General features: G+C 45.8%; 1 protein-coding gene across 1 annotated transcript in view; it reads right to left on the bottom strand.

Moving 5' to 3' along the window:
- Positions 1 to 22,760, bottom strand: part of PHF12 (PHD finger protein 12) — a 32,175-nt gene that overhangs the window by 1,509 nt on the left and 7,906 nt on the right. The window contains exons 3-14 of the mRNA XM_027891514.1: positions 15,750 to 15,822; positions 13,768 to 14,155; positions 13,096 to 13,216; positions 11,965 to 12,097; positions 11,100 to 11,264; positions 10,314 to 10,475; positions 8,436 to 9,252; positions 6,295 to 6,411; positions 4,857 to 5,000; positions 2,835 to 2,933; positions 2,204 to 2,286; positions 213 to 351 (exon numbers count right to left, since the gene is read on the bottom strand). Coding sequence (XP_027747315.1) covers positions 213 to 351; positions 2,204 to 2,286; positions 2,835 to 2,933; positions 4,857 to 5,000; positions 6,295 to 6,411; positions 8,436 to 9,252; positions 10,314 to 10,475; positions 11,100 to 11,264; positions 11,965 to 12,097; positions 13,096 to 13,216; positions 13,768 to 14,155; positions 15,750 to 15,822 — 2,441 coding nt within the window. The remainder of the gene's footprint in view (positions 1 to 212; positions 352 to 2,203; positions 2,287 to 2,834; positions 2,934 to 4,856; positions 5,001 to 6,294; positions 6,412 to 8,435; positions 9,253 to 10,313; positions 10,476 to 11,099; positions 11,265 to 11,964; positions 12,098 to 13,095; positions 13,217 to 13,767; positions 14,156 to 15,749; positions 15,823 to 22,760) is intronic.

Genomic DNA, 22,760 nt, shown 5'->3' with positions numbered 1-22,760 from the left:
TGGTGTTAACAGCAGAGCAGAGCGCCCCAGGCTGCAGAGGAAGGTCTTGTGTAACCCCATAAAACACGTGGTGAGGCTCCCCTTTTTGCGAAGGGTGCACCAACCACTGCAGAACAATGGGCAACAACAAGGAATCGATTTCCACCCCCTCCCATCCCCCTCCAAAAACTCCCTGTGGTGGTACATGGGGCTGGTTCTGCCTCAACACTCACTTATCACACTCTGCACTTTGGCAACAATACTGCTGGGAGGAGTGGGCGTCATCTTCTCCGAGAAGTCACACGAATACAGAACATTGTCCACGGTCGTCCCATGCTCACTGTAGTTCAACAGCTCGTAATGCTTCGTATTCTGAAAAAAAAGGAAGAGGAGGGAATCAAGACACTGAGTCAAAGAATGGTTTGGGTTGGAAAGGACCTTAAAGATCATATTTCAGCCCCCTGCAATGGGCAGGGACACCTTTCACCAGACCAGGTTGCTCCTGCCCAACCTGGCCTTGGACACTCCCAGGGATGGAACAGCCACAGCTTCTCTGGGCAACCTGTGCCAGGGCCTCCCCACCCTCACTGTGAAGAATTTCTTCCTAATATCCAATCTAAACCTATCCTCTGTCAGTCAGAAGGGTTTCTGCCCATGCACCATTTTGAGCACTGAATCACAACCCTTCTCTACCACTGTTGAAGGTTAAGTGAGAGCTGTTAAATATCCTCTAGCTTCAGAGAACACCAACCCAACCCCCGTGCATGGCTCATGCTCACACAACAACCAGCTTTTCATCTGCTTCCTGGCAGGGAAGGAGGGCCAAAGGGAATTGGGTCTTCCCTACTGCACTTGGGCCAACACATCTTTTGGAAACAGGCTATTCAAGCTGACGCTCACAAAGCAAGCACACCACTTTATGGGCACACCTGATGCAAACTTGGCCCAATACCTGTGCCTGGCAGGAAGAGATGTGCTCTGGAAAGCAGGCACAAGCTGGCAAAGGGGATGCCACGTGCTGCAGCAGCCGCAGGATAGAGGCAGTCTGGGGTTTACAGGCCTTGTGCAGACGCTGAAATGCCAGGAGACATTACCGTGACACGCAGCGTTACACAAGCAGCGTCACGCTCAGCTGAGCTTTGCAAAGGATGTCGACAGAGTGGAGGAGATTTCAGGTTAGCTCACAGGAATCTTCTGAGAGCTGAAGACCTCATCCCCCAGGGACCACAGAGCTTTAATCAAGTTACAAAAACTCCCCATGCACAGGGGAGTAAGTTTTGAAGTAAGCTGATAGACTGCAGAAGGAGAACCAGCAGACAGGAGCTCAAGGAAGGGGAATTCTCCCTTTCCAGAGATACCACAGTCACAGAAAACCTGCTGGAGCCTGGAATGTCAGTGCCTAAAGCCCGATATAGGACTGACCACTGTAGATGCTTCTACACAGATTTATGGTCTGGATCCCATTACTGAGTGTTCTGTGGCTTGTAGTGCACTGGAGCAATGGCTAAAGCTGGCTGTGGGTTAATCCTGGATCCTGCTCAGGAACTGGTTGACAAATGGTGATATAAAAGACTCGATCTTGCTTCAAAGACCGTTTCCATGCTAGGAGACATCTCCAGCAGCACTGCTATTGGCAGGCACACTGGTCTGTTTACTTCGAGAACAAACTAATCTCTGGGCTGTAGTTAAGGAGAAACTGTAGATTTCTGTTTACGCTGCGAGCTTCACCAAAATTGTAGCTAAATAAATAATTTATAGAGTACTACAGATGGTATGAACACTTTGCTCCCCCATCACACCTGAAAACAAGGGGCTTAGAGCGATTCCCTGATTTGTTGCAGCTGAGGTTCGATGTTGACATGTAAAGAAAGTTGAGCTTTTATTAACAACACGTCTGGATCAAAAAGTATCAGACCACTCCTATGACTTTTTCTTTCCCTAGGCACCAGCAGTGACAGTGCTGACTTGTGGTCAGTCTTTGCCCACGGGCAGTTAGCTCAGAGAAATCGTGCTGGCAGAGCTCTGTGCTTCAGAAAAAGGTTTGACAGAAAACGCTGACACAGCCTTCACTGGAGTGAAACACATTGAGCCCTGGCTCTTACTTTGCAGTCCACAAAGGAGCACCACACAAAGACAACCTGCTGCCTGCATCTCCAGCTCCCACTGCCATGCACACCAAATAATGAAAATAATAATAAAAAAACCCCCTCAGGCAGGCACTCACCTCATCATAGAATATGCAGGCATGTTTGCCAGACACATAGTTACAGTGACCATAGCTTGTAAGGCACACATCCATATCAGCTCCTGTCATGGGAGAGGACAAAACAGGCTCAGTTGCTTTGGGAAAAAAAAACTGTCAGGCAGCAGAGAACAACAGACAGAATTAAACTTCAATTAGCAAAACAACAGGGGAGCAACTGCCTTTGTCCTGCTCCCAGGACTGCATGAATAATGCTGCGATAAGCCACCAAACAAAGTTTCAGTGGGGGAAGGGAGAGAGCAGCTCCATGAAGGTTGAAGAGCATTTCACAGCTACTGGGTCTACCCAGAGCACCAGAAGAATCTAAGCAGCAAGAAACAAAACCCGCAAGCAAACCATAACTCTTCTCTCCATCAGTCAGGCACTGAATCTCCAGGGCAGCTGTTCTAGTTTTGACACCAGGTTACAAAGGTGCCACCTCACACAGGTTCAAGCGGACGGGGCATTTCCAGGTTTCTTGGCAGCACAGAATCCCAGGACAAGCGGTCACAATGAGTCTGTTTCCTTTGACTCCCACTTGGCAAACACCTTAGGGAGGGCCAGGGAGAACCACCCTGATTCTGAAAGGTCAGGCCAGGCAAAAGCCACTCACCTGTCCCAATGTAGAGGGTTCGGTAGCACATGTTGACTGCACCCCCCAAGCCCATCAGAGGATAGAACACCGCCCGGGCTTGCACTTCCTTTCTTTGCGCTGCAAGATAAAAAGAAACTGCTTGAACAATGTTATCAGCTGGGAAAGCTGCTTGACCTCAGCTTCCCCAGCCCAGGCAGCACAGATTCTGAGGAGGACTTTGGCCTAAATGCCAATTCCCAACCCTCTAGGAATGTTTGTGCATTAAACATCTTTTTGCCAGTCAGAGAAAACTGCTCTCTCCAATAACCCACAGAAGCCATGCAATCGGGAGAGCATTAACACAATGGAGCCACGCTGAGGAACACACAAGCCTCCTACCACTGGCTTCTTGCTTAATCTCTTCCACTCTGGGTAATCAAAGAACTCAGTCTTTCCTGTCAAAGTGCCATTTAAAAAAAATTGGTGTTGGTGAACGTCACCAACTTCACAGCTGTGATTTCGCTTCTAGTGAAGCTGCAGGAAAAACAGACTAGTTGAAGTGGGCTTGGCCTGGGACCAACCCAGCTCCCAGGACAGCATGCCTTACTGAGTGTACTCCTTTACCCTCAGGTTGGTCCCTATGGCTCACTGGACAACAGCTGGTCCAGGGCTGAGCCCCCCAGAGCAGCTCCAAGTTCAAATCACACAGTCTCATGCCCATGTTAACTGGACAGAAAAATCTTCTGTGGAACAGACATCGAACTCCAGTGGGCCACACAGGCCTAGCCAGGATTTCAGCACTGTCTTTTGGAGGTAAAGCCCTTATACACCAAGTTTAGGCCTCTCCTGACACACATCTGCAGGACAGTGTCACACCAAGCGTGTGAAATCAAAGAACAGAAGATGAGGATTATGAAAGACTTTTCAGAGGCACCTACGCCAAGAACAGCGGCCACGCTGAGTGGCATCGCTGAACGTGCAGGTTCCACCTCTGCTCAGCTGCCCTCAGTCCTTTCAGCTGTCTGTCTCTGCAGGGCTCCCTAAAGGCTTTGGGTCTAACATTTCATCAGCAATGCTGAACAGTCAGCTGGATGCACCATTCCTGCCCAAAAAGGGTGATGGGTTAAGACAGCACCAATCTGCCTCGAGAAAGGCAGACTGCTGAAGAATTCCAGACCAGGAAGGCAGCTCATACCACAGCCTGCTGCTGTGTCCTACAGCAGATCACAAGAAGATTGACAAGCATTTAGGGAATGCTGTGATGCCACAGCAGGCAAGCACAGAGCTTCAGAAAAAGATTACTGACTGACTTCCAAAGATCTTATCTGGGGTATTTACCCCCAGGCATAGCAGAGGGGGAGCAGAGAATTGCTTCCACAGCAAGGCTGTCCAGTTAGTGCTTGAAAGCAGATTAAACTGACTGGCTGCATGCAGAGGAACACGAAGTCATGTTTGCCCTGCAGCTTTAGGTGATACCAGTGATCATAAACAGAGCCAAAGCTGAACTCAGGAATCTGGAGATTTCCAACGAACACACAAGTTGTTTTTCATTATTTGCATTAGTCATATTTAGTGGTTTCAGCTGGACAGTGACATATTTTGAACAGGTAAAGACAATGTCACACAGATATATATATTCTGTGCCCCAGTTTCTACTGTGCTTGTGCTGGTCTCACATCTCCAGAAAGACAAAGCAGGAAGTCACAGATTTCTCTTGCCCATCTAAAAGGTGAGGACAAAAAAACCCCCACCAAGCTCCTCAGCTGAACCTTTTCATTTCTTACTAATTCTAAGATGAATAAAACACAACTTCACTAAAGATTTCCAGCAGAAAATCTGAAAATATTCTCATTGCTGAAAGTTGTAAACAATTAAGGAGAGGAACATGAAGGAGTTTCTGGCCAGTGGATATCCAGAGTCAGGGGTATGAGAGGAAAGAAAAATGAAAGGCAGCATCAGATAGATACCAGAAGAAGAGGGAGATCTCCTTCAAGGAATAGGCGAGGGAGTGTCAAAAAGTTATGGCTCAACATAACCCAACTATTCTAGGGCTGCTCTTACCTTCAATGTGGTTTCCCACAGGAGACTGCTGATGGGAATTGACACTGCTCGCTAGAGACTGAGCTTTGGGAGGAAAGAGCTGATGTATTCTCTGCAAGGCCAGAAACTTGATCAGCTGCTCATCCAGCATATTTATCTCAATCTCTGTTAATAAACAAAAAGCAATTAGTAAGTTATTCATGGAAAGGGTGCAATCAGAGCTGCAGTGGATTTAACTTTTAAACTTGCCACTTGCTCCAACAGCAAAGACTTGATCAATTCTGCAATATCAAGACTCTTACACATAGGTGAGCTATTACTTCATATATCTGCTGTGAGCAGAGTGCCAGCCATGGCTGGAGAGTTACAAGTGAGGCAGCAAGCAGAAGTTTGGGGGAACAAGGACTGATTGAAGCTGAAAATCTGCTGTTTTGGCTCAGAATCAACAGGTCTGCAGAGGTGGCCATTGCACCCCTTTGGGTAGCATGTTGGGTCCTTCCTGTGAAGCCCTGTTATCTGGTATGAAAGTCCAGCCCCGCACCCCAGCAGAGAGCTGTAACCACCTTTGAAGCTGCTACAGGCTCATGCTCGAGTCACCCACTCATAGCAGGGTCAGTTAAACCAAACAGGGCAATTCAGACAATATTATTAATGAGCTTTAAAGCAGATCTTCTGATAGCTCTGAAGTATTTGTATTTGTGAAGCCCTACACAGGTCTGCTTTCCTGCAGCAAGGAGGCTGGGTAACCTCTTCTTCCAAGAGCATTCTCCACCAAGGAGAGGAAGAAGAGCTGTAACAGCCTTTCCCAGTAGCAGAGAGGGAAGTCTGGGCAGTGGGGTTCACCCAAGAAAAGAGGGCCACACTGGCAGTGCCAGAAAGGCTGTTCTTCAGATGTAGAAGTCATCTCTGGCAACAGCCTCGCTGTTCTACTGATGTTTGCTGCTCAGCAATCTCCTCCTGAAGGCACTTTACTAACGTTTGGCATCTCTTGCCAAGTGCGACTAAAGGAAATAAAATCCAGGCCAGTCTAGGAGACTGACAGAAGCAGAAATAAATCAGAAATTAACGGACCCATTAGCGCATCACCACTCAGGTGACTGCTCCACTACAAGATCTATTGCCGCTGGACTTGACACCCGCTGGGAACAGCTCTGGATTGCAGTGAGCACCACAACATGGCAGGGCTGCAGGTTCCTGCATGTGAATTCCACCTGGAAAGCAGCCCAGTTGTGATCCTTCCCCAGAAAAGCTTCAGGCAGAAACACTACATTGGCCTTGCTGCCTTGGCAACACTATGAGCAGGGAAGCATGTGACATATTTAAGGGAATGTACACCCAGCCCCTCCCTCACCTGACTGCAACCCTTTATCTCTGGGACTTTTCCTCAAGCAGGGATGGAATGCTTTAGGGAAGCAAACACACAGGGCTAGTGGAGGCTGATAACGAATTAAATACTCACCGCCATCCATAAACGCTTTCAGGGAACTGGTGAAGTCCAACATAGCTGCGGAGTTTGAAGTGAGTGATGAGGGTAAAGCGCTTCCTATGGATAAGGTGCTGGGACTGACCTTACCATCTACAGGGAGAGATGGTGTAGAGAAGATATGTCACTGTGACGTTCGCCAGACGTGCACCCAGCCCTCAGGCTGCCCTTGGCTGCCAAGCTGCTCCGAATGACTCATTTTGCTCATAGTCATGCTTTGAAAAAGGCCTGAACTAGCAGCCAGGAGCTTTCTTCTGCTCACAGGAGGGCTTGTGTGTACCTCCAACACAGAGCCAACTTCAGCTTCTGCCCCACCTCCAACTTCTAGAGGAATTCTAGACCTATACATTTAAGCTCCTACTCCCTGTGATGTCCTACAGACACTGAAAAGATGAGCACCAATTCCCCAGGAGCTTGAAGAACTTATTAAACCTAAGAGACATTTGCCAAGTAGCTTGACAAGGTGTGAACATGCACAAAAAGTACAACTGGCCTATTTTTATTTCTACACTAGAGTCTAGGGTGCACATCATTGTCCAGAAGGAATGTGACAGTCATAAGCAGATTTTAATATTTACAAAATAAAATCCTGCTTTGGCAGTGGCCAGACAGCTGAAAGAAGCAATGGCAAACACCAGAATATAAAATCCCTTTCATGTGTTGCTGATACCAGATCTTCTTGACTTGGTTTGCTTATAAGTACTAGAAGCCTGAACGTTATGGCAAAAAAAAAAAAAAAAAGTCAGGAGTGATTTGTATTTTTGTACTTTGTAACAAAATTAGCACACCATAATTTCTGTTACAAACGTGTATGTGCATCGTGTTAGATGGAAAACCTACACATCTACACCTTTCCCAAGAGACATTGCACCAAGTAATGGATTTAACCTGCGTTTTGTAGAACACAAGCTTTGCACCAAAGGCAATTATTTAACATCTCAAGTAACTGCAAAATTATGTAGGGTTTGCAGAACTCTTCAAACCACAGAGAAGAAGTGTTCTATAATATGGTCTAATTTCCTCTTCCAGAACTTCTCCCAGCCTTGCATTTCTAAGCAGGGCATGGTCAATTCAGCAGCCTCAGAGTAACCAAGTTTATTCAGCAATAAGGGAGGATGCCAAGTACCCTGGGGACTGCTTGCAAACATGAGGCAAAGCTCAGAAATTACTCATTGAGGAATTTTAGACAGAATTATAAAAACATGTTGCCTCTGTTGCTTTGCAGTCACCAGACCTGAGCCACTCCACACTGAGCAGCTTGGAACTGCAGGAGAAGTGGCAGACAGCTCTGTTGCATGTTTTTCAGAGACTTTTTCCACCCAACCTGCACAAAGGGTTTGCTAGTTTGAGTGTTAAGTGTTTACCTGGGGAAAGGGCAGAGGAGGAGAACGCTGTAAGTGAAAGCTTCTTCTCGCAAAATCTCGCAAAAAAGCTACGGGCAGTTACTCTGACTTAAACATCTATCGACATCTTTGACTTAATGTTTTTACACTGAAAAATGGGTATATACGCTTTATGATATACCTTGCTATTATTTAGCAAGGTTTTTGGATACAACTCAGGATCTCTGGCATATCCAAGTCTATACCTACCCTGTATCAGACCAACAGATCCCAAGCCCACATTCTTCCAAGAAGGCTGTGCAGCTGAAGATTCCAACCACACCTGTACTAGGGGACACAACTGCTGCCTCAACTCTGGATTAGATCCCAGAGAACTGCTCTTGTAAGGACTGACTACCTTGCAAATCCAAGTGGCCATTTGAAACAAATCAGTAGTTTTACAGCAGCACTGGGGTTTTAAAGCAGCCGTTGTTGAAACAGTGAAGCAGCAGCCAAATGATTTAAAGTTATTGTTGCTTTCCAGAATTAAACTGACCTACTATCCTGCTTCTCAGGACAGAGTTCCCCTCTCAGGTATATGCAGCCAGCAAAAATACATCCTGTGGCTCCCATGAAGGGACCTAAGACAGAGGAGTGCTGATAAACTTCTGGCTCTCCAGAGAAAGCCCAATCCCCAGTTAAACAAGAACACACTGCTACAGCCTTGAGGTTCTGAATGAGGCTTAGCCTGAACATTTCTCACCCCGGGGCCAAGGTCAGCGGTTCAGCACGTACCTGAAGGTGGTGCTGGTGAACAGAATCTGTTTGTGGACCCAACGGCCGAGATTCCATCTCCTGCAGCCTGGGGAGGGGTGAGAGCCCGGGTGGCGGTGAGTGGGGAGCCCCCGGCCCGCAGTTCAGCCGACAGCGGCGGCCCGATCTGCGTCTGCACATTCTTCCTTTGCAAAGTGCTGGTGGTCTCCAGGCTGGCACAGGAGCTCGATATGGACGTAGGCAAACTCGTGACCGGCGCAGAACCCCTTTGTGCACAAGAGACGGGTCCTGCTACGTTCTCCGTTTTGACAATGGTTCCAATGGTGTGATTCAGAAGTCCGCAACTCGCCGGGGGCGTGAGGGGCCGAGGCCACGTTTGCCGATGAGACAAAACAGGTATTGTGTTCCCAGATCCCATTAGCCTCTGGGAGTCAGTCAACTGTGCTGAAGATTCGGACGAAACACCATAGAAATGAGGCCCGTTCACTTTAATGTCAGAGGCTGTCGGCCCATTTGAAGTCCCGCAAGAAGACACCTTCTTGGATTTATCTATACAAGAGCTGCAGTTGACATCTTCCTGTGACAAAGTCTGCTGGGATTGCGAGGAGCTCAAGGAATTCTGGGTGGTAATCCCTGAGGTGCAGGATGACATGGAATAGAGGGAAGGTGTGGGTGCCTTGTCAGCTGCCTGGTAAGGGTTGGCGAGTGAGCCATCTGCCACAATAACAGGCTTAATATCAGCCTTCTCTGTTTGTTCAGAGTCCCAAAGCGAAGTCATCTGCTTAGCAGATAAATGTTTCAATATGCTGCACTGGAGCGCAACAACACTACAGAGCCACTGGAAGGAAGAAAAAAGTGCAGGTTAGCTCAGGAGGCAGCAGTGCTCCAAACCTCAACAGTTACTCCATCGTTCACCCAGCTCGAGGAAATCAGCTGCCTCGCTGTGCTGCTGACTGCTCAGATGCAGCCTGGAACTGCTCTAGTGATCACCTACAATCAGGACAAAGTTTTGCCCAGATTGCACAAAAGTGCAATCAAAATTACATACCATTTATCTCCGTGCTGGGGACAGGACAGAGAGGGGCTGAGACCTACTTCCTCACACCCAAACTCCTCCTTCTTTTCACTTGTTAAGTGCTGCAGCTCTTCAGCTAGTTACAAACACATCTTTCACTAATTTGGGCTTCTATCAAAACACAATCCTCCAACTTATTCTGCAGCATGTTGGAAAGAAACACTGCTCTACCTCAGGTATAGGGAGTGGCCTGCCAAAGCTGGGGTGGAGAGCACCTTTGCTTTTACACAAGGTGGAGGGAGAGCAAAAGATTTATTCAAAGTTTCAAGCTCCACAGTACATGTGCACCTGCCACACAGAAGAATCCTATCTGAGCTAAGAGAAGGACTTCATCACTGATTGCAATGCAGCATGCCTTCACACTGTGGAATCTGGCCAGAAGTTTCATACAAGATTTAAACACTCATTTGACCTTGATTTACATGTCCAATTTCATCCACAATAAAAAGTGGCCTGGAAACGTGACGTTAACATATAAATAAATGTGTCAGAGAGCAGCCTTACATAATCAAAGTGGTAAGTATTTCCCCTCAACCAGGAAATAAAGATGACATCTAGACAGAAAACCCTCAACACTACTCTTAAGGTCAGAAGACTATTTCACCACTTCCCTGAAGTGTCAAATGAGGAGTTTTACATCTCACCTGGAAAGCCAAAGTGAAGTTTTAATGGGTAAGGGTGTCAGAGAGAAGACAAGCTATCACCTTCAGACATGAGTTTGAGACTGGTTTCCTAGACAACTGCTCCATCATGACTGAAATGGAAGAGGATCTTTGTACCACAGCAGCTACAAACACAGAGTCCAAGTATTTGACTTCATTTACCTCCTGTTGTTCTGTCTGGCTGGCTAAGTGCTCAGTGTTCAAAAGGTGCTTCTGCAAGGGTTCCTCGGGGATCCCGTTACAGATCAGCTCGCCATCTCGAATTGCTGCAGGCGCGAGTAACGGGGGTGGAAGCCGGTATTGGGACTTTATAGCATCAGGAACCTACATTGCAGAGAAAGAAGATCACACATGAGAACAATTACTCAAGAATGACTACTTAAACAAAGTGCCTCATCAGCACTACGCTTCGTGTTTGCTGCTTTCTCACCCAAAGGAACCCTGCAGACAGTACATTAGAAGTACCAAGGACTGAGTACTTTAAATTGATGTAGCCATGCTGAAATTAATAGGTTTTATTCCCTTAGGTCAGGCATGACTGCAGTACAACATGGTGACTGCAGCATAAGAGAAGTCGTGTAAAACAGCCAAGTAAGAAGGGAAGCCTGTATGGCAGTTTTCAGGCACCCTGGCAGCAAACACAGCAGCCCAAATCTCACTAAAGGGCCACCTTTGGGAGGTTCAGTGTTGTACCTTCTATGCTTGTGCTAGAATTAAAGGCTTACTTGTAGTAGTTGAGCCTTATTGTTGAAAGAAAAAGAGCTTCTTAAATCCTACAGATAGTGAAAAGTAACTGTTGACTCCCAGACCTCTCAAAACCACATTCATTTGGACCCCACCCTCTTCCTCCTTCCCCAAGGGGTTATCCCTAAGGGGTGTGCTGGTTTCCCTTCCAAACCAGAATATATACACAGGGATTTTCAGCAAGAACAACTTGTTTACACATACCTTCAAACCTTTTCTCTTCACTGACTGAAGAACTCTGCGATTCGGAGGATGTTTCTTATGGATTCGGTTTAAGAAATCCACTTTGACAACGTGCTGAGATATGGTGTCCTGGAACCGGTCAAATACTCGGCACCGATTACTCAGGGTCAAGTTCTTCTGGTTCAGCTGGGTGATCAGATAATGCCACAGGAGTTAGGGATCTGCAGGTCACTCTAATGTACCCTAAGCCTTTCATAACGCCTCGTAGCACTGGCAAGTACAGCATCAGCTCAGCTTTAGACTATTTGTTTCCTGCAGCACTAATCATTTCTGTTAAAGGGCACATTGCTGGAGATGAATACAAAAGCATTTAGAGGCCAACTAAGCAGCATCAATGCTCTCAAGAAGCAGTTTGTCTGGGCACAAGCCCTTTGTTTCAGCCCCCTGTTTCCTGAGTATTTAAGTCTCAAGTACACTGCTTTTCCACAAATGAAAACGCCCTCTTGGAATGAAAGTTTTTTGGGTTAAGCATGCAAAGAATTACTTCCCCTATTTGTAGCACTGTGCTGCTTTGTATCCCAGTTCTGGAAGCTCATCTAGATCTTAAGGAGTCCAGTCAAAAACTAAACAAGCTGTCAGTGAGCCACAATGTGAGCTGTGAGCTTCAGTTACAGGAAGGAGTTCCCCCATCTTTATATCTTATTGCAGAGAGCAGCATCATATTCCTTTGGAGAGCGCGTTGCTTGCAGCAGGAGCTTTACAAGCGTTACAGGGAGCAATAAGAGCTCAGAAGTTGTTTTACATTTGTTGTACTTTGTCCTTTAATGGACCTGCCAGGTTCCACTCCAGCATCCGGTTACCATACTGCAATCATAGTCCTGCTTACCACCACGTGTTCTATGTGATTTGGGCACATCCATCTACCCAGAGGCATGGCAGTAAGCGGTGGCTCCAGGCAATCCATGTGGAACAGGAGTGGGCAATAATCACACTGGATTAGAGGTGCCACTCTGCAACTCCTGCAAAGAGAGAGCCAAATCTTATTCTCTATACAGAATACAGAGTATAAACAGAACACTCAGGCGAGCTTGTCTAACCACTTCAGCTTATCTCTCCCCATCAGTTACCCTACACTGCTGCTTGCACCAAAAATTAGGATTCTGATTTGTAACTTGATCTATGTGGACCTTCTGCAAGACCAATTCAAGGCAAAAGCATTCATTTAGAGCAAAATAGCAAAATTCAGAGATCAAAAGTAATCTCAGATTTAAGTTATTACAAGTTTCCTCAGAGGACTCATGTGTGAAGCTGAGGCATGCACTTCAACAAGATATTCTCAGAACAAGTCTCAAACTCCAGAAGAACTATTATTTCTGAATTCTCGGGCTTTAAAGAAGTCTTTGCTCTATGGCAAAGTTCTCAGTTGTTCTCCACAGAAGGCCACCTGAGTCTTCATCCCACTTCGAGAAACTCACTCTGAGTTCCTGAAATAAAGGTTTCATTTTCACTGACATTTTGAATCGGGATTGATGTGTGCATTTTTTTATGCAGCTATAAAAACCATCACTATTTTGCACTGGTTTTCAGATTTACAATTTCAGCACAATATTCCTATTTGCCTTGGGCTTATAAATCTCTCAGCAGATTTCTATTTCCTAAAGGTCACCTCCTCACATATTTCCCTCACAAACCATAAACAAACATCTCCATTTACTAAACCACCATCATTTTAGAATTTTTTCTTAATAGAAAAATACTGAAGACAAGATGGTTCAATCTCGCCAGTCTTCAGGCTACATTTTAAAACATGCAGGGCTGCAGAAGCCACACACCTACACCTGACATGGTTGAACACCTGTTTTTTAGCAATGATTATTCCTCCATTTGTTTAGAGGATGGTAAGCAAGTAATGAAGGAGAATGGAAAAAGGAACAGGTCATCTACTTTTTGCAGCAAGAACTTTGCTCTTGTGAAGGCTGCAGCTACACCAAACAGCTTCCCTGGAAGAGTCAAGTACCTGTTGCATGTGAAGCAGACTTTCACTGGCAAGGGAACCAAACCATTGTGGTCTAACTCGTGTTGTGCTTTCTTGACATTCTTTCCTGTGGTTTCTTCCTTTCTCCTCCTCTTACTAGTACCTGAAAGTAAATTTTAAAAGGCTTTGGGTTATCCACATAGCAGAGATTTGATTTCTGGTAGATACACATAATAATCTTGGGCAGAGGCAAACTGATTGCTGCTTAAGGAACCTTTATCAACCACTAAATCTAGCCTTAAGTGACAGAGACTGTCTTTAAAGACAGGTATATTTTAAGTTAATAATTTCAGTGACATCCTATATACTTAGTCACTGCTTTGCTACTATATTATTGCATCACAAATCAAGTATTTCGACAACTGGATTTTTTTTTTCCAGATTGATGACCTAGACCACGGTGACAACAAGAAGCATCTATCACAAGTGCTGATGGAGGTGGTGTGTAGTAGCAGTGTCCCCACAGCTCACATTTGAAGGGCACCTGCTGTTGGACAGATGCAGGAGAGCCAGGGGTACTTCTGTAACCCCTGCTATAACCAGAGAGCATCTCTGGAGCCACAGTTACCATGGGACCAAGAGGGAAATGAGGCTAGATGGCAGCAGGACACAACTGCAGACATCTTCACCAACACTAGACAAGCCACCGCTCACCTGGAAGTGCTGTGGTGCAGGTCAGTTCATTCGGCAACTGGAACTGCGTTGGGTTCCTTTCCATGGCAGCAGCAATAAGAAGCTCAAAGGGTCGCTTCAGCTGGGGCTGCCCACAGTCCATTTCTGCAATGGCAGAGTCATCATCCACGTCAATTATGTCCTCATCGACATCATTCTGTTCTGAGTTGGGGGTCTCGGTGCTGGCATTGGATGTGGGAGTGCCAGGCCGGCTTGCTCTCCTTTCCAAGATCCTGGCATGCGCATTAGCCCTGATGCTGCTGCTAGACCTGTCCAACAGGTCTGCGTCACTGGTGGGGGAGGTGGTCCTTTTCCCAGATTTGTCCACCAATCCATTTACCTGCCCCAGCTCTTTCTTCTGTTCTCGCTTCTGCACGACATGAATAGGCAGGCTTATCATGGAGGCCACAAACAAAGCACATCAACCTTGACAAATACGTGATTGAAGACAAACAGCATCTGAAAACGCTCGAGCCACTCACTACAACTGAAGTCATTCAAGCCTTGACCTAGCAAGAACAGTTTGATTGCAGCTAAGGTACAGGTGACAGAACAGCTGAAGAGAACCAAGCATGGGGAGGAACGTTAGCATGTGTCACTCCTTTTGGGATAGCCATGTTTTGAGTCCAGATCGGGATAACATTTCACAGCATCTAGTCCTGAACGCTTGACAAATCAGACAACTGTTGACTTTGCTACCAACACTGAGAAACTCCACAGCAGACTGTTCATTGTTGATGCAGTCTATTAACCCTGGCACTGCATCCAAACCCATTATGGACCGAGAAGGTCAGCTTGAGAATACAAGCACAATATACAAACAACATTCTGCTATCTCCTGACGACAGGAATCTTGGACAAGGTGGGCAGGGAGAGCTGCAGCAGAGGAAAACTATACATTGCCATCACCATGAGATCCATTTTGCAACAGGAGGGGAAGCTGCATGGCCCAGGGTGGGCAACTGTGCACTGCTCCAGTGCCTGACAGCATCACCCATGTGGAGGAACCAATCTACTTCATCACTAACACGGTCTGCAAAAGGAGCAAAGTGTTGACAGGCAATTTTTAATACAGAGAAGTTGGGGATTTTTTCTTTTACCTCTCTCTTTTTTTTATTTTATTACTTGTTTTTTGATTTGTGACCTTCATTCTTACTGCTGGCAGATGGCTGAACAGTACCCTGGAAACATAAGGCAATCGCTTCATGAACAAAAGGCTGAGCACACAGTTTTCTTCCAATCTGTTTTGGGTGTCACTTCAAGGGAACAACAGTTGCTAGAGAGCTTGGTGCAGTTTCTAAACCCTCTGCTATGCCACCTTACGTGGTCACAGCAATAAGATGTTTACATTGTGCAAGACAGCTTCCTGGAGAAAGAGCATCGAGACAAAAAAAAAAAAAAAAAAAAAAAAAAAAAAAAGACAAGCCACAATCTTGCCCAATCATCTACTCCCCATCCTGTTCAACAGCCCAGGAAATCATAACTCACTGTGATTTCACCCTCTGCTGATGTGCAACTGCTGTGAAGTCACATTTCTAAAAAACACACAATAACCAGAATCACAGCCCTGATGCCAAAGCTGCATTAACGTGATTCCTGGTCTGCCTGTAGACAGCTCACCTCCTCGAGCATGGGAGCCATTCCCATTTTCTTTGCACCTCAGCTCTCCCTCCTTTCCAGAAACGGGGGAAAACAGGTTAAAAGGCACAGCTTGGCAAGAACATATCAGGCACATCAGTTTTAGCTCTGAGCAGCAAGGTAAAAAATATCAACAGGGTCTCATCAAGACCCCTTAGTTTTCTTTGAGCCTGTTCCTAACAAAGCCCTTTACAAATGCAAGCATAAAGAGCAACTCTGGCAGTGTATGCACACACTGAGGGGAGAGGCAGGTATGAGCCAGAGGATTCAGGTTTCAAATGGACAGTCGGAAGGGCAGGGATCATGTCTGTCAGGAGAGGCTTTACCTTGCGGCGCACGGTGCAGCGGTGGCACATCCACTCCCCTGGCGGCAGCATTTCCTCGCTGAGCGGAGGGTTGCTACAAGAGAAGCACAAAGCAAGGCTTTACTGTTATTTACTGTTATTTCTGTAACTCTTCTCACGTACACACAGCCCCAGTCAGGGCAGCTCTGCAGGTTCCGCTCCCAGGCACTTCCTTTTATTTATGGTGAAGCTCCCTGGATTTGCTCGCCCATACATCCACTTAGCCAGACACCTCCAAGAAGCCATTCTTCCATGACACCCATTTCAGCTCCATGGTTTCAGAACACTCTTAGAATTGAACAGCAAAGATAAATGGAAGATTCACTAGTGTGCAACACACGCATCTCCCCCCGCAACACCACGCCTCCTTAAATAACTTGATTACTCCATGTAAGACTGCACAGATTCCTGTGCAGCAAGCACAGTCATAAATCCAGGCATTTCCATGCCTTGGATTTGCAGTGAGTCCAACTGAACAAGCTGCCATGAAGTCTGCCCACTGATTCCAATGTACTCCATCCCTGGGCACACTCACTTAATGGTGGAAACCACTTTCTATCTTAAGACAACCCAAATAGTCTTAAAAGTGTCACCATATACAGCCTGCCTTGGCTATGAAGCACAGGATACATCCTACTCATATGGATCTGCACTTACTATAAAAGCTGTATCCCAGTGAAATGACATTCTCTTTCTGATGCTAGAAATAAACCAAAGCAAATTAGACGAAGGAGTAAGGAGGACTATTTTGAGAAACACTTTTCCTCAGTAAAAGGCAGAGCAGCATATGTTAGATGATACACTTTCCTTACAGATCCTACTACTAAATCAAGTACTTTCCAACACCTCTTTATCATTAAGATTTGTTATTTGAACAAACTGCTGACTGTGGCAGGGAAAGCGTACCTGCTGGCAGAAAAACAGTCAGTTACCACGCACTGTGGTTTAAGATAATACTTCTACAAGTTCTGCCTTCTTTTGCTAGAGGTAGCTGCATAGCAAGTCTGCTCTCTTGTGCTGAACACTCAGATAGATGCACTACTGCAAGATCTGGAAGCTCCATTTCCCACCGACTGGGAAATGGGTTACAAGGGATCCACTGGGACTGACAGGGTCACAAGGGGATCAAGCAGTAGTGCAGCCACAACAGCAAAGAGCTTACAAGACTGGCCCAAGGAGCCACAATGGACAGCCAGACTGTAATTCAGGAGTCTCTATACTGTTTATTGCACCTACAGACAAATATCAACCCAAATCTGAGTTCAGCTTTCCCAAGTCTCTATCCCCGACAAACCAGAGAGGATAAGATGCGTATTTGTCGGCGTGGAAGAGCTGTGCTTTGCAGCAAAGGGAGAGGCTGTCTTCCTCGAGAATCCTGCTCCTAGCACAGGGAAATGGCACAGGATCCCAGCCCAGGCTCCCAAGCCTGAACTGTAAAAACAAACACGCTTCCTTTGTTTAAACAGAGTCCCGGCGAGCCTTGCCCCGAGCTCGCCAGCCTGCCAGCGACAGCCTCCGCAGGTACTGCAGCCATCCGGGGTCACGCTCGCTCCTGCAACACCGCGCCTGGAAGACTGAAGGAAGAACACTGCAAGAACCAAGCTGGTAATAACCTCAGCATTTCTGGTGTCAGGCTCCAGGGAATTCAGTAGAGCCAACACATCTGGCAGCCATTTTGAGGAGGAGTGCAGGGTTTCAGAGGCCTCTGTGTTCCAGGCGCTCCAGAAGCGCAGCGCTCTGCATATATGCACTAACATACCTGCAGCTTATGTTTCTCATTTCCTGGAGGACTTGGATGAACAAGGGATCAGGCTCTAGATGAGAGCACCAAAGCCTCCACTACTGGCTGCTTCACACAGAGCCTCAAATGCTTGGCTGTAGCTGTAACTCCCCCCTGCCCCAAACTAATCTTTTGCTAACAGAAGCAGGGAAGGGGGGTAGAAGGAGGAGAGTAACAAATGATCCCCGTGTGCTTGCTGCAGCATAAATCCATGCTGAGTCCTAAGGTGGATCCCGCAACGGCTCAGGTTTTTCTCCTGCTAGAAACTGAGCTCTTAGATCTGCAGCTACAGCCAAGTACGGATTCATCTGGCCCATTCCCTTCTCCCCTCCCAGCACCCGAGGGGAAGAAAACCCACAGACTTTGATTTGTTCCTAGTGAATTTTCACCCTCTGAAGCTCCCGACGAGCGTGCCTGAACTGCTGGGAACACGTCTGCCCCATCCCGACGCGTGCGGCGTGCCAGGGATCCAGGCGCTGCCAGATGCCTCCGGTTATTTGTTTTAACTGTTACCTCAATCTTACGCATTTTACAATGAAACAATTAATACCCCGGTGAACCTTGAGAGATGCCTGGAAGAGTCAGAACAGGTTTCTTCCCAAGTGTGGATGTTATTGTCCCATTTGTTGTGTTTGAACTATCTATTCCACAACCATGAAATCCTACGTACGGGGTACTATTAAAGAAGCATTTTAATGAACGCTGCTACCCAAAGGCCTGTGGAAGGAGGGGAAAGATTTGTTTCAGACCAGCAGCAAGGCTTTAGCGCTCAGACAAGCCTCCTGAGGTTTTCTGCTCACTGTCAGGGCCTAGCTGCTATGGCAAGTGTATTAAAAGACTGATTCTGCCTCTCCTGGTTAATGAACTGTTCATCAAGGCAGCTCGCCGTGCTAACAAAGACTGATGAAGGCTGCTCCTGCACTGCTGGCCTCGCAGCAAGTACAGAGCATTGCCTGGGTCTCAGCAGAAAGCCAGGGAAGCACTAAAGAATGCTGTTTTAATTGACTAGGTATGACCACATTCTTCAACCTTTTACTGTAAGCATAAAAGAAACTGATTTTTAAATCTGAACAAGATACTTGATCTTCATAAGCAAGGTAAGAATTAGCACTTTGGCAGGAGCACCACGGCCCCTTTCTCTCCATCTTTCATAGGTTCATTAGCATGCACAGCTCCAGCCATCAGTGTTTGCTGCCAACAGGACCTGGAATTGTACAGCACCAACTTCATCTTCGGTTACAACACATCTCCTTTCAACTACACACCAGTCAGTTGTGCTTTTAGGTACAATTTCGCTAAACCTTTATTTCAGAAAGTTCCCTCTTCTGTCATCACAGGCAATAGTGGTGCCCAGTGCTGTTTTATCTGAAAGGTTTGAATGTGACCCAAATCAAATCTGCTCAGCAGAACATGTTTCTGGACTTAAGACAAAGACAGTCCTGAAAAACACAGGCTGACTTAAAAACACCTGGAAGATCAACTCATACAAAGCCTCTGAAAACTAAAGGAGATGTTTATCACTGCCTAGTCAAAACCACTACAATGACACAGAGTCACCTGCCATAATACCAGTCTCATGGCTTTTTCTAAAGAAGTTCAGTACCTTCTGAAATTCTTATCAGATGCGTTGCAAACATTGCTCTGCCATCGTCAGGACGCTATGCAAATCCTCCCTTAAATAAAATTTAAATGGCTATGATGAGATACAAAAAAGTCTTCAAGAGTATATTAGGAGTTTTTATCAAGCAAATGATAGCATGAAGCCACTTAGCTTTTCAATTTCACACTCTGGAGCTCTCATACATCAGATGCCTGTTGTTAGTCTAAATCCCGTAATTACTCCTCACTTTGCTGACCTCAATAAATAGGTAAACAAATGCTCCAAGGAACGGCACCTTCTCCAATACAAACTGGGCCACAGCTCTCAAAGGAACCAGTTATAAGCAGACCTGAGGTTATTTACACACAGCATTCCTGACCATCTTGCGTCAAAGGCACGCTGACAGTATGGAGAGCATGCTCTGGACCCACCAGGATACAGCCAGCTACCAGCTGTGATAATGGTGGCAGGAAAACAAACCAGTGTCTGGTGAAGCTTTCTTCAATAACTTCTCTTTCATGTCAGTTGTTTTCAACAATCGGACTTAAATATTTTTTTTTCTGTGCGGAGGGAAAATAGTGACCCTATGAAAATATGCAGGCAAACACATTTTTCCTTCTCAGAAAACTTTTCATTAGCTCACCAAGACTCAGTGACAGGCTGATAATGAAGGATGCTGGTTATGTTTGCCAGTTAAAGGAAGAAGGCTTTCAGCTCTTCTATCGGACTCCTATTTATCCCTATGATGGATAGAGCTACAGCTGTTCTAGCAGCTTCATAAAGAACAAGGCTCCCTGGCTTCCTACAGCAGGGCCTCAATGGCAGCTAAAACAAACCAGGAAACCAACCTCACTGTCACTGCATTACAAGAGCCCCATTGAGAAACAGGGAAAGTTGCATCATTTACAAATTCAGCTCTTTGGAACATTTCTACTGCGCCCAAGTTACACATTTCTGCTCACAGCTGCTCCAAAACCCGGCTGGAGGAGGACACCTGGAACCCAGCACCACGAGCCTCTAAGTTACACAGAATAAAACCACACCAAACAAGCCAACAGCTGCAGCTCCCTTTGAGTTCCTCCCCACTGCAACTCCCTTACCTTCCTCCTGCGCTCTTGGATCAGTGCAGAGCTTACTCTTTTCTGAAGACAGAAGTCAGACTTCGATTACCTCAAACGTGGTTAATAGGAACACTGTCAGATCTGTCCTCTCTTCCACTAGTGTCAAGATTATTCCTTAGTGCAAATTATTCAGTAAAGTCTCCAAGTTCTGCTTGTTAACACAGATAAATCATGACACTCAGCTGTACAAGGAACAATCTTCCTGAAGAAGCCAAATATTTCTTAAGCACCAATGAGCAGACCAAACTTCAGATAAGCCCAGCATAATTTTTGTTCTTTACAGACCTCTAAGCGTGACCCAGTCACATTAAAAGTAAGAGAGTTTCAGGAACTTTCTGGTCTCAATTAGGCTCACATATTCTAAAAGTTATACCTATTTGAAGCCAGAAGTGCAATTCACATTAAACACAGAGCACCAGCCACTACACTTCTACCTATGGTGCAACAAGTCCTGAGGGAACCAGTGAAAAAAGCTTGACAGCAGCCAGCTCAACTTTGTTTACACTGAACTTGAGCACGCATATAAAAAGTTCTAAATTAGTAAGACCCAGCAAGGAGACCTGGACATCACCAAACAGGTCGGAACACGATTATTTTGGCTGCCACTATGCAAGGAAGGGAACAGAAATGACCGTTTCACAGGTCACCAATTATCTCACCATCTGGAACACTGCATCTGCTTAGCATGCATCTTTCCAGCAGCATGGCCAGAGCTGGAAATAAGGGTTCAGCAACAGATAGAGAACAGAAGCAGGATCAAAACACCATTATATGGGCAGACAGAGAGAAACAAGATGCATGCGAGGAAAAAAATAAAGGTACACTAACATAAACTGTCTACATGATGCTACAAGAGTGGAAGAAGATTTGAGCCCTTAAAAGTTTAAGAAGCATCATTGCTGGCTATTCCAGATACCAAAACTTCATTCCCTGTGTGGTTATTCCTGCCTTATTTCACTACCAGGCAGTGTTCAACATTGCAAGGGCTTGGCCAGCAGTTCCAGCCTCTGGCAGCAGCACTAGCATGTTCCTAAGAACCAGGTACCATTTCACAAGTGTGCTGTGAATTTTGGGAGTATTCTGTAAATGTCAAAGCCAGTGGACTTATTTACTTGTACCCTTCATCAAATCACTCCTGCTACTCTCATCCCAGGAAGAGAAAGTACAACCTCATGGAAGCAGGTGTTATCTACCTTACCTCAACTCCCTCCCTACCTTCAGTGGGGGTCCCGCCTCCTCCCTGTGCCCTCATGAGCAGACAATCCTGAGGTTCATGGGGAATCAGAAAAGTTTCCTCCAAAGACATGAAGTAGAACTTTTTTTGTCTCCAACCTGACAAGCAGGAGAGCCCAATAAACTGGATAAGCTGCATGTAAACATGTGATCACCTGATGTAATTAGTTACTTCTATTTATAGAAAGAACCTGGCCCCCAGAGACCATTCCCTGGACAACCCGTTAGTTATTACCCTCATTAACAGCTGACAAAAAAATTAAAGGAAGTCTTGTTTTTTAAGATATTAAATTTCCACATATATATAAACCCAAATACACATACAAAATATATTCATTAAAAAAGTGTATAATACCAGCTGTACCACAGTGAGGGGGTTTTGATTATTATTTTTTAATTAGTTTGAGACATATCTGCTTAGGGAACCATCCAGCTTTGTATCTATAAGCAGAAATCATGGAAGTCGATAGGAAGAATTGTTGACTTTGAAAAATGTGGGTCAGACACAGAAATTCAGACATTCTGCACATCCTGACTCCTGTTTCTTTCCAAGGCATCACTCATGCCTGTGCTGCAGACAATAGTAACAATAGCCTGAATTCAATGTCCAGGTTCATTATTAAGTGTTCAGATCTTTACAGCACCATCTTCTTAACAGATTAGAAGTCATCTTCTCAAAGCAGGATGACACATAGGGCAGCATCAGGGAAAAGAAAGAAGGCTGAGGAACAACACAGCCCTGTTGAGAATCACTTCATCCAATTTTGTCTTTAAAGAACAATAAATGAAGAGACATCTCTGGTGGGAAAAAAAATAATCAAAACACAGGTCTGAGAGGTTTCTGAGAAGTGAACACATTCAGCCCCAGCCATGCTGAATGTGTTCAAAGGAGACAGAGGTGAAAGGACAGAAGCAATAAGGTGGAAAAAAGGAAAGCAGCACATCAGAGGAGGATGAAGGACAGACCCATAAAAGCAAAAGCATGAATTTGTCTTCACACAGGCACAAGGGAAGTGTAATTCTGACATCTACATGTGGACTAGGCTTTCCCAAGAACGCTGGGAAAGAGAGAAAAAAAGAGCAGAGACAGAAATATCCACCAAAAAAAAAAAAGGCTTAGAGCAGGGTATACATTCTTTCCTGCCTTTTCCAGATCACCTTCATATCTTGTTCCTGTTGCTATTCTAGACGGAGATCACTGGGAAGTTCACATGATGCCGTGCCCAAAGTCAGAGGCTGTACAGGCAGGTGTTTCACAC

The sequence above is a fragment of the Empidonax traillii genome, unplaced genomic scaffold (assembly GCF_003031625.1).
Source record: "Empidonax traillii isolate 1590-97213 ecotype Southwest subspecies unplaced genomic scaffold, ASM303162v1 scaffold322:size1131127, whole genome shotgun sequence".
Taxonomy (NCBI): domain Eukaryota; kingdom Metazoa; phylum Chordata; class Aves; order Passeriformes; family Tyrannidae; genus Empidonax; species Empidonax traillii.
The sequence above is the reverse complement of the archived record's forward strand: the minus strand, read 5'-3'. Positions and strand labels throughout refer to the sequence as shown.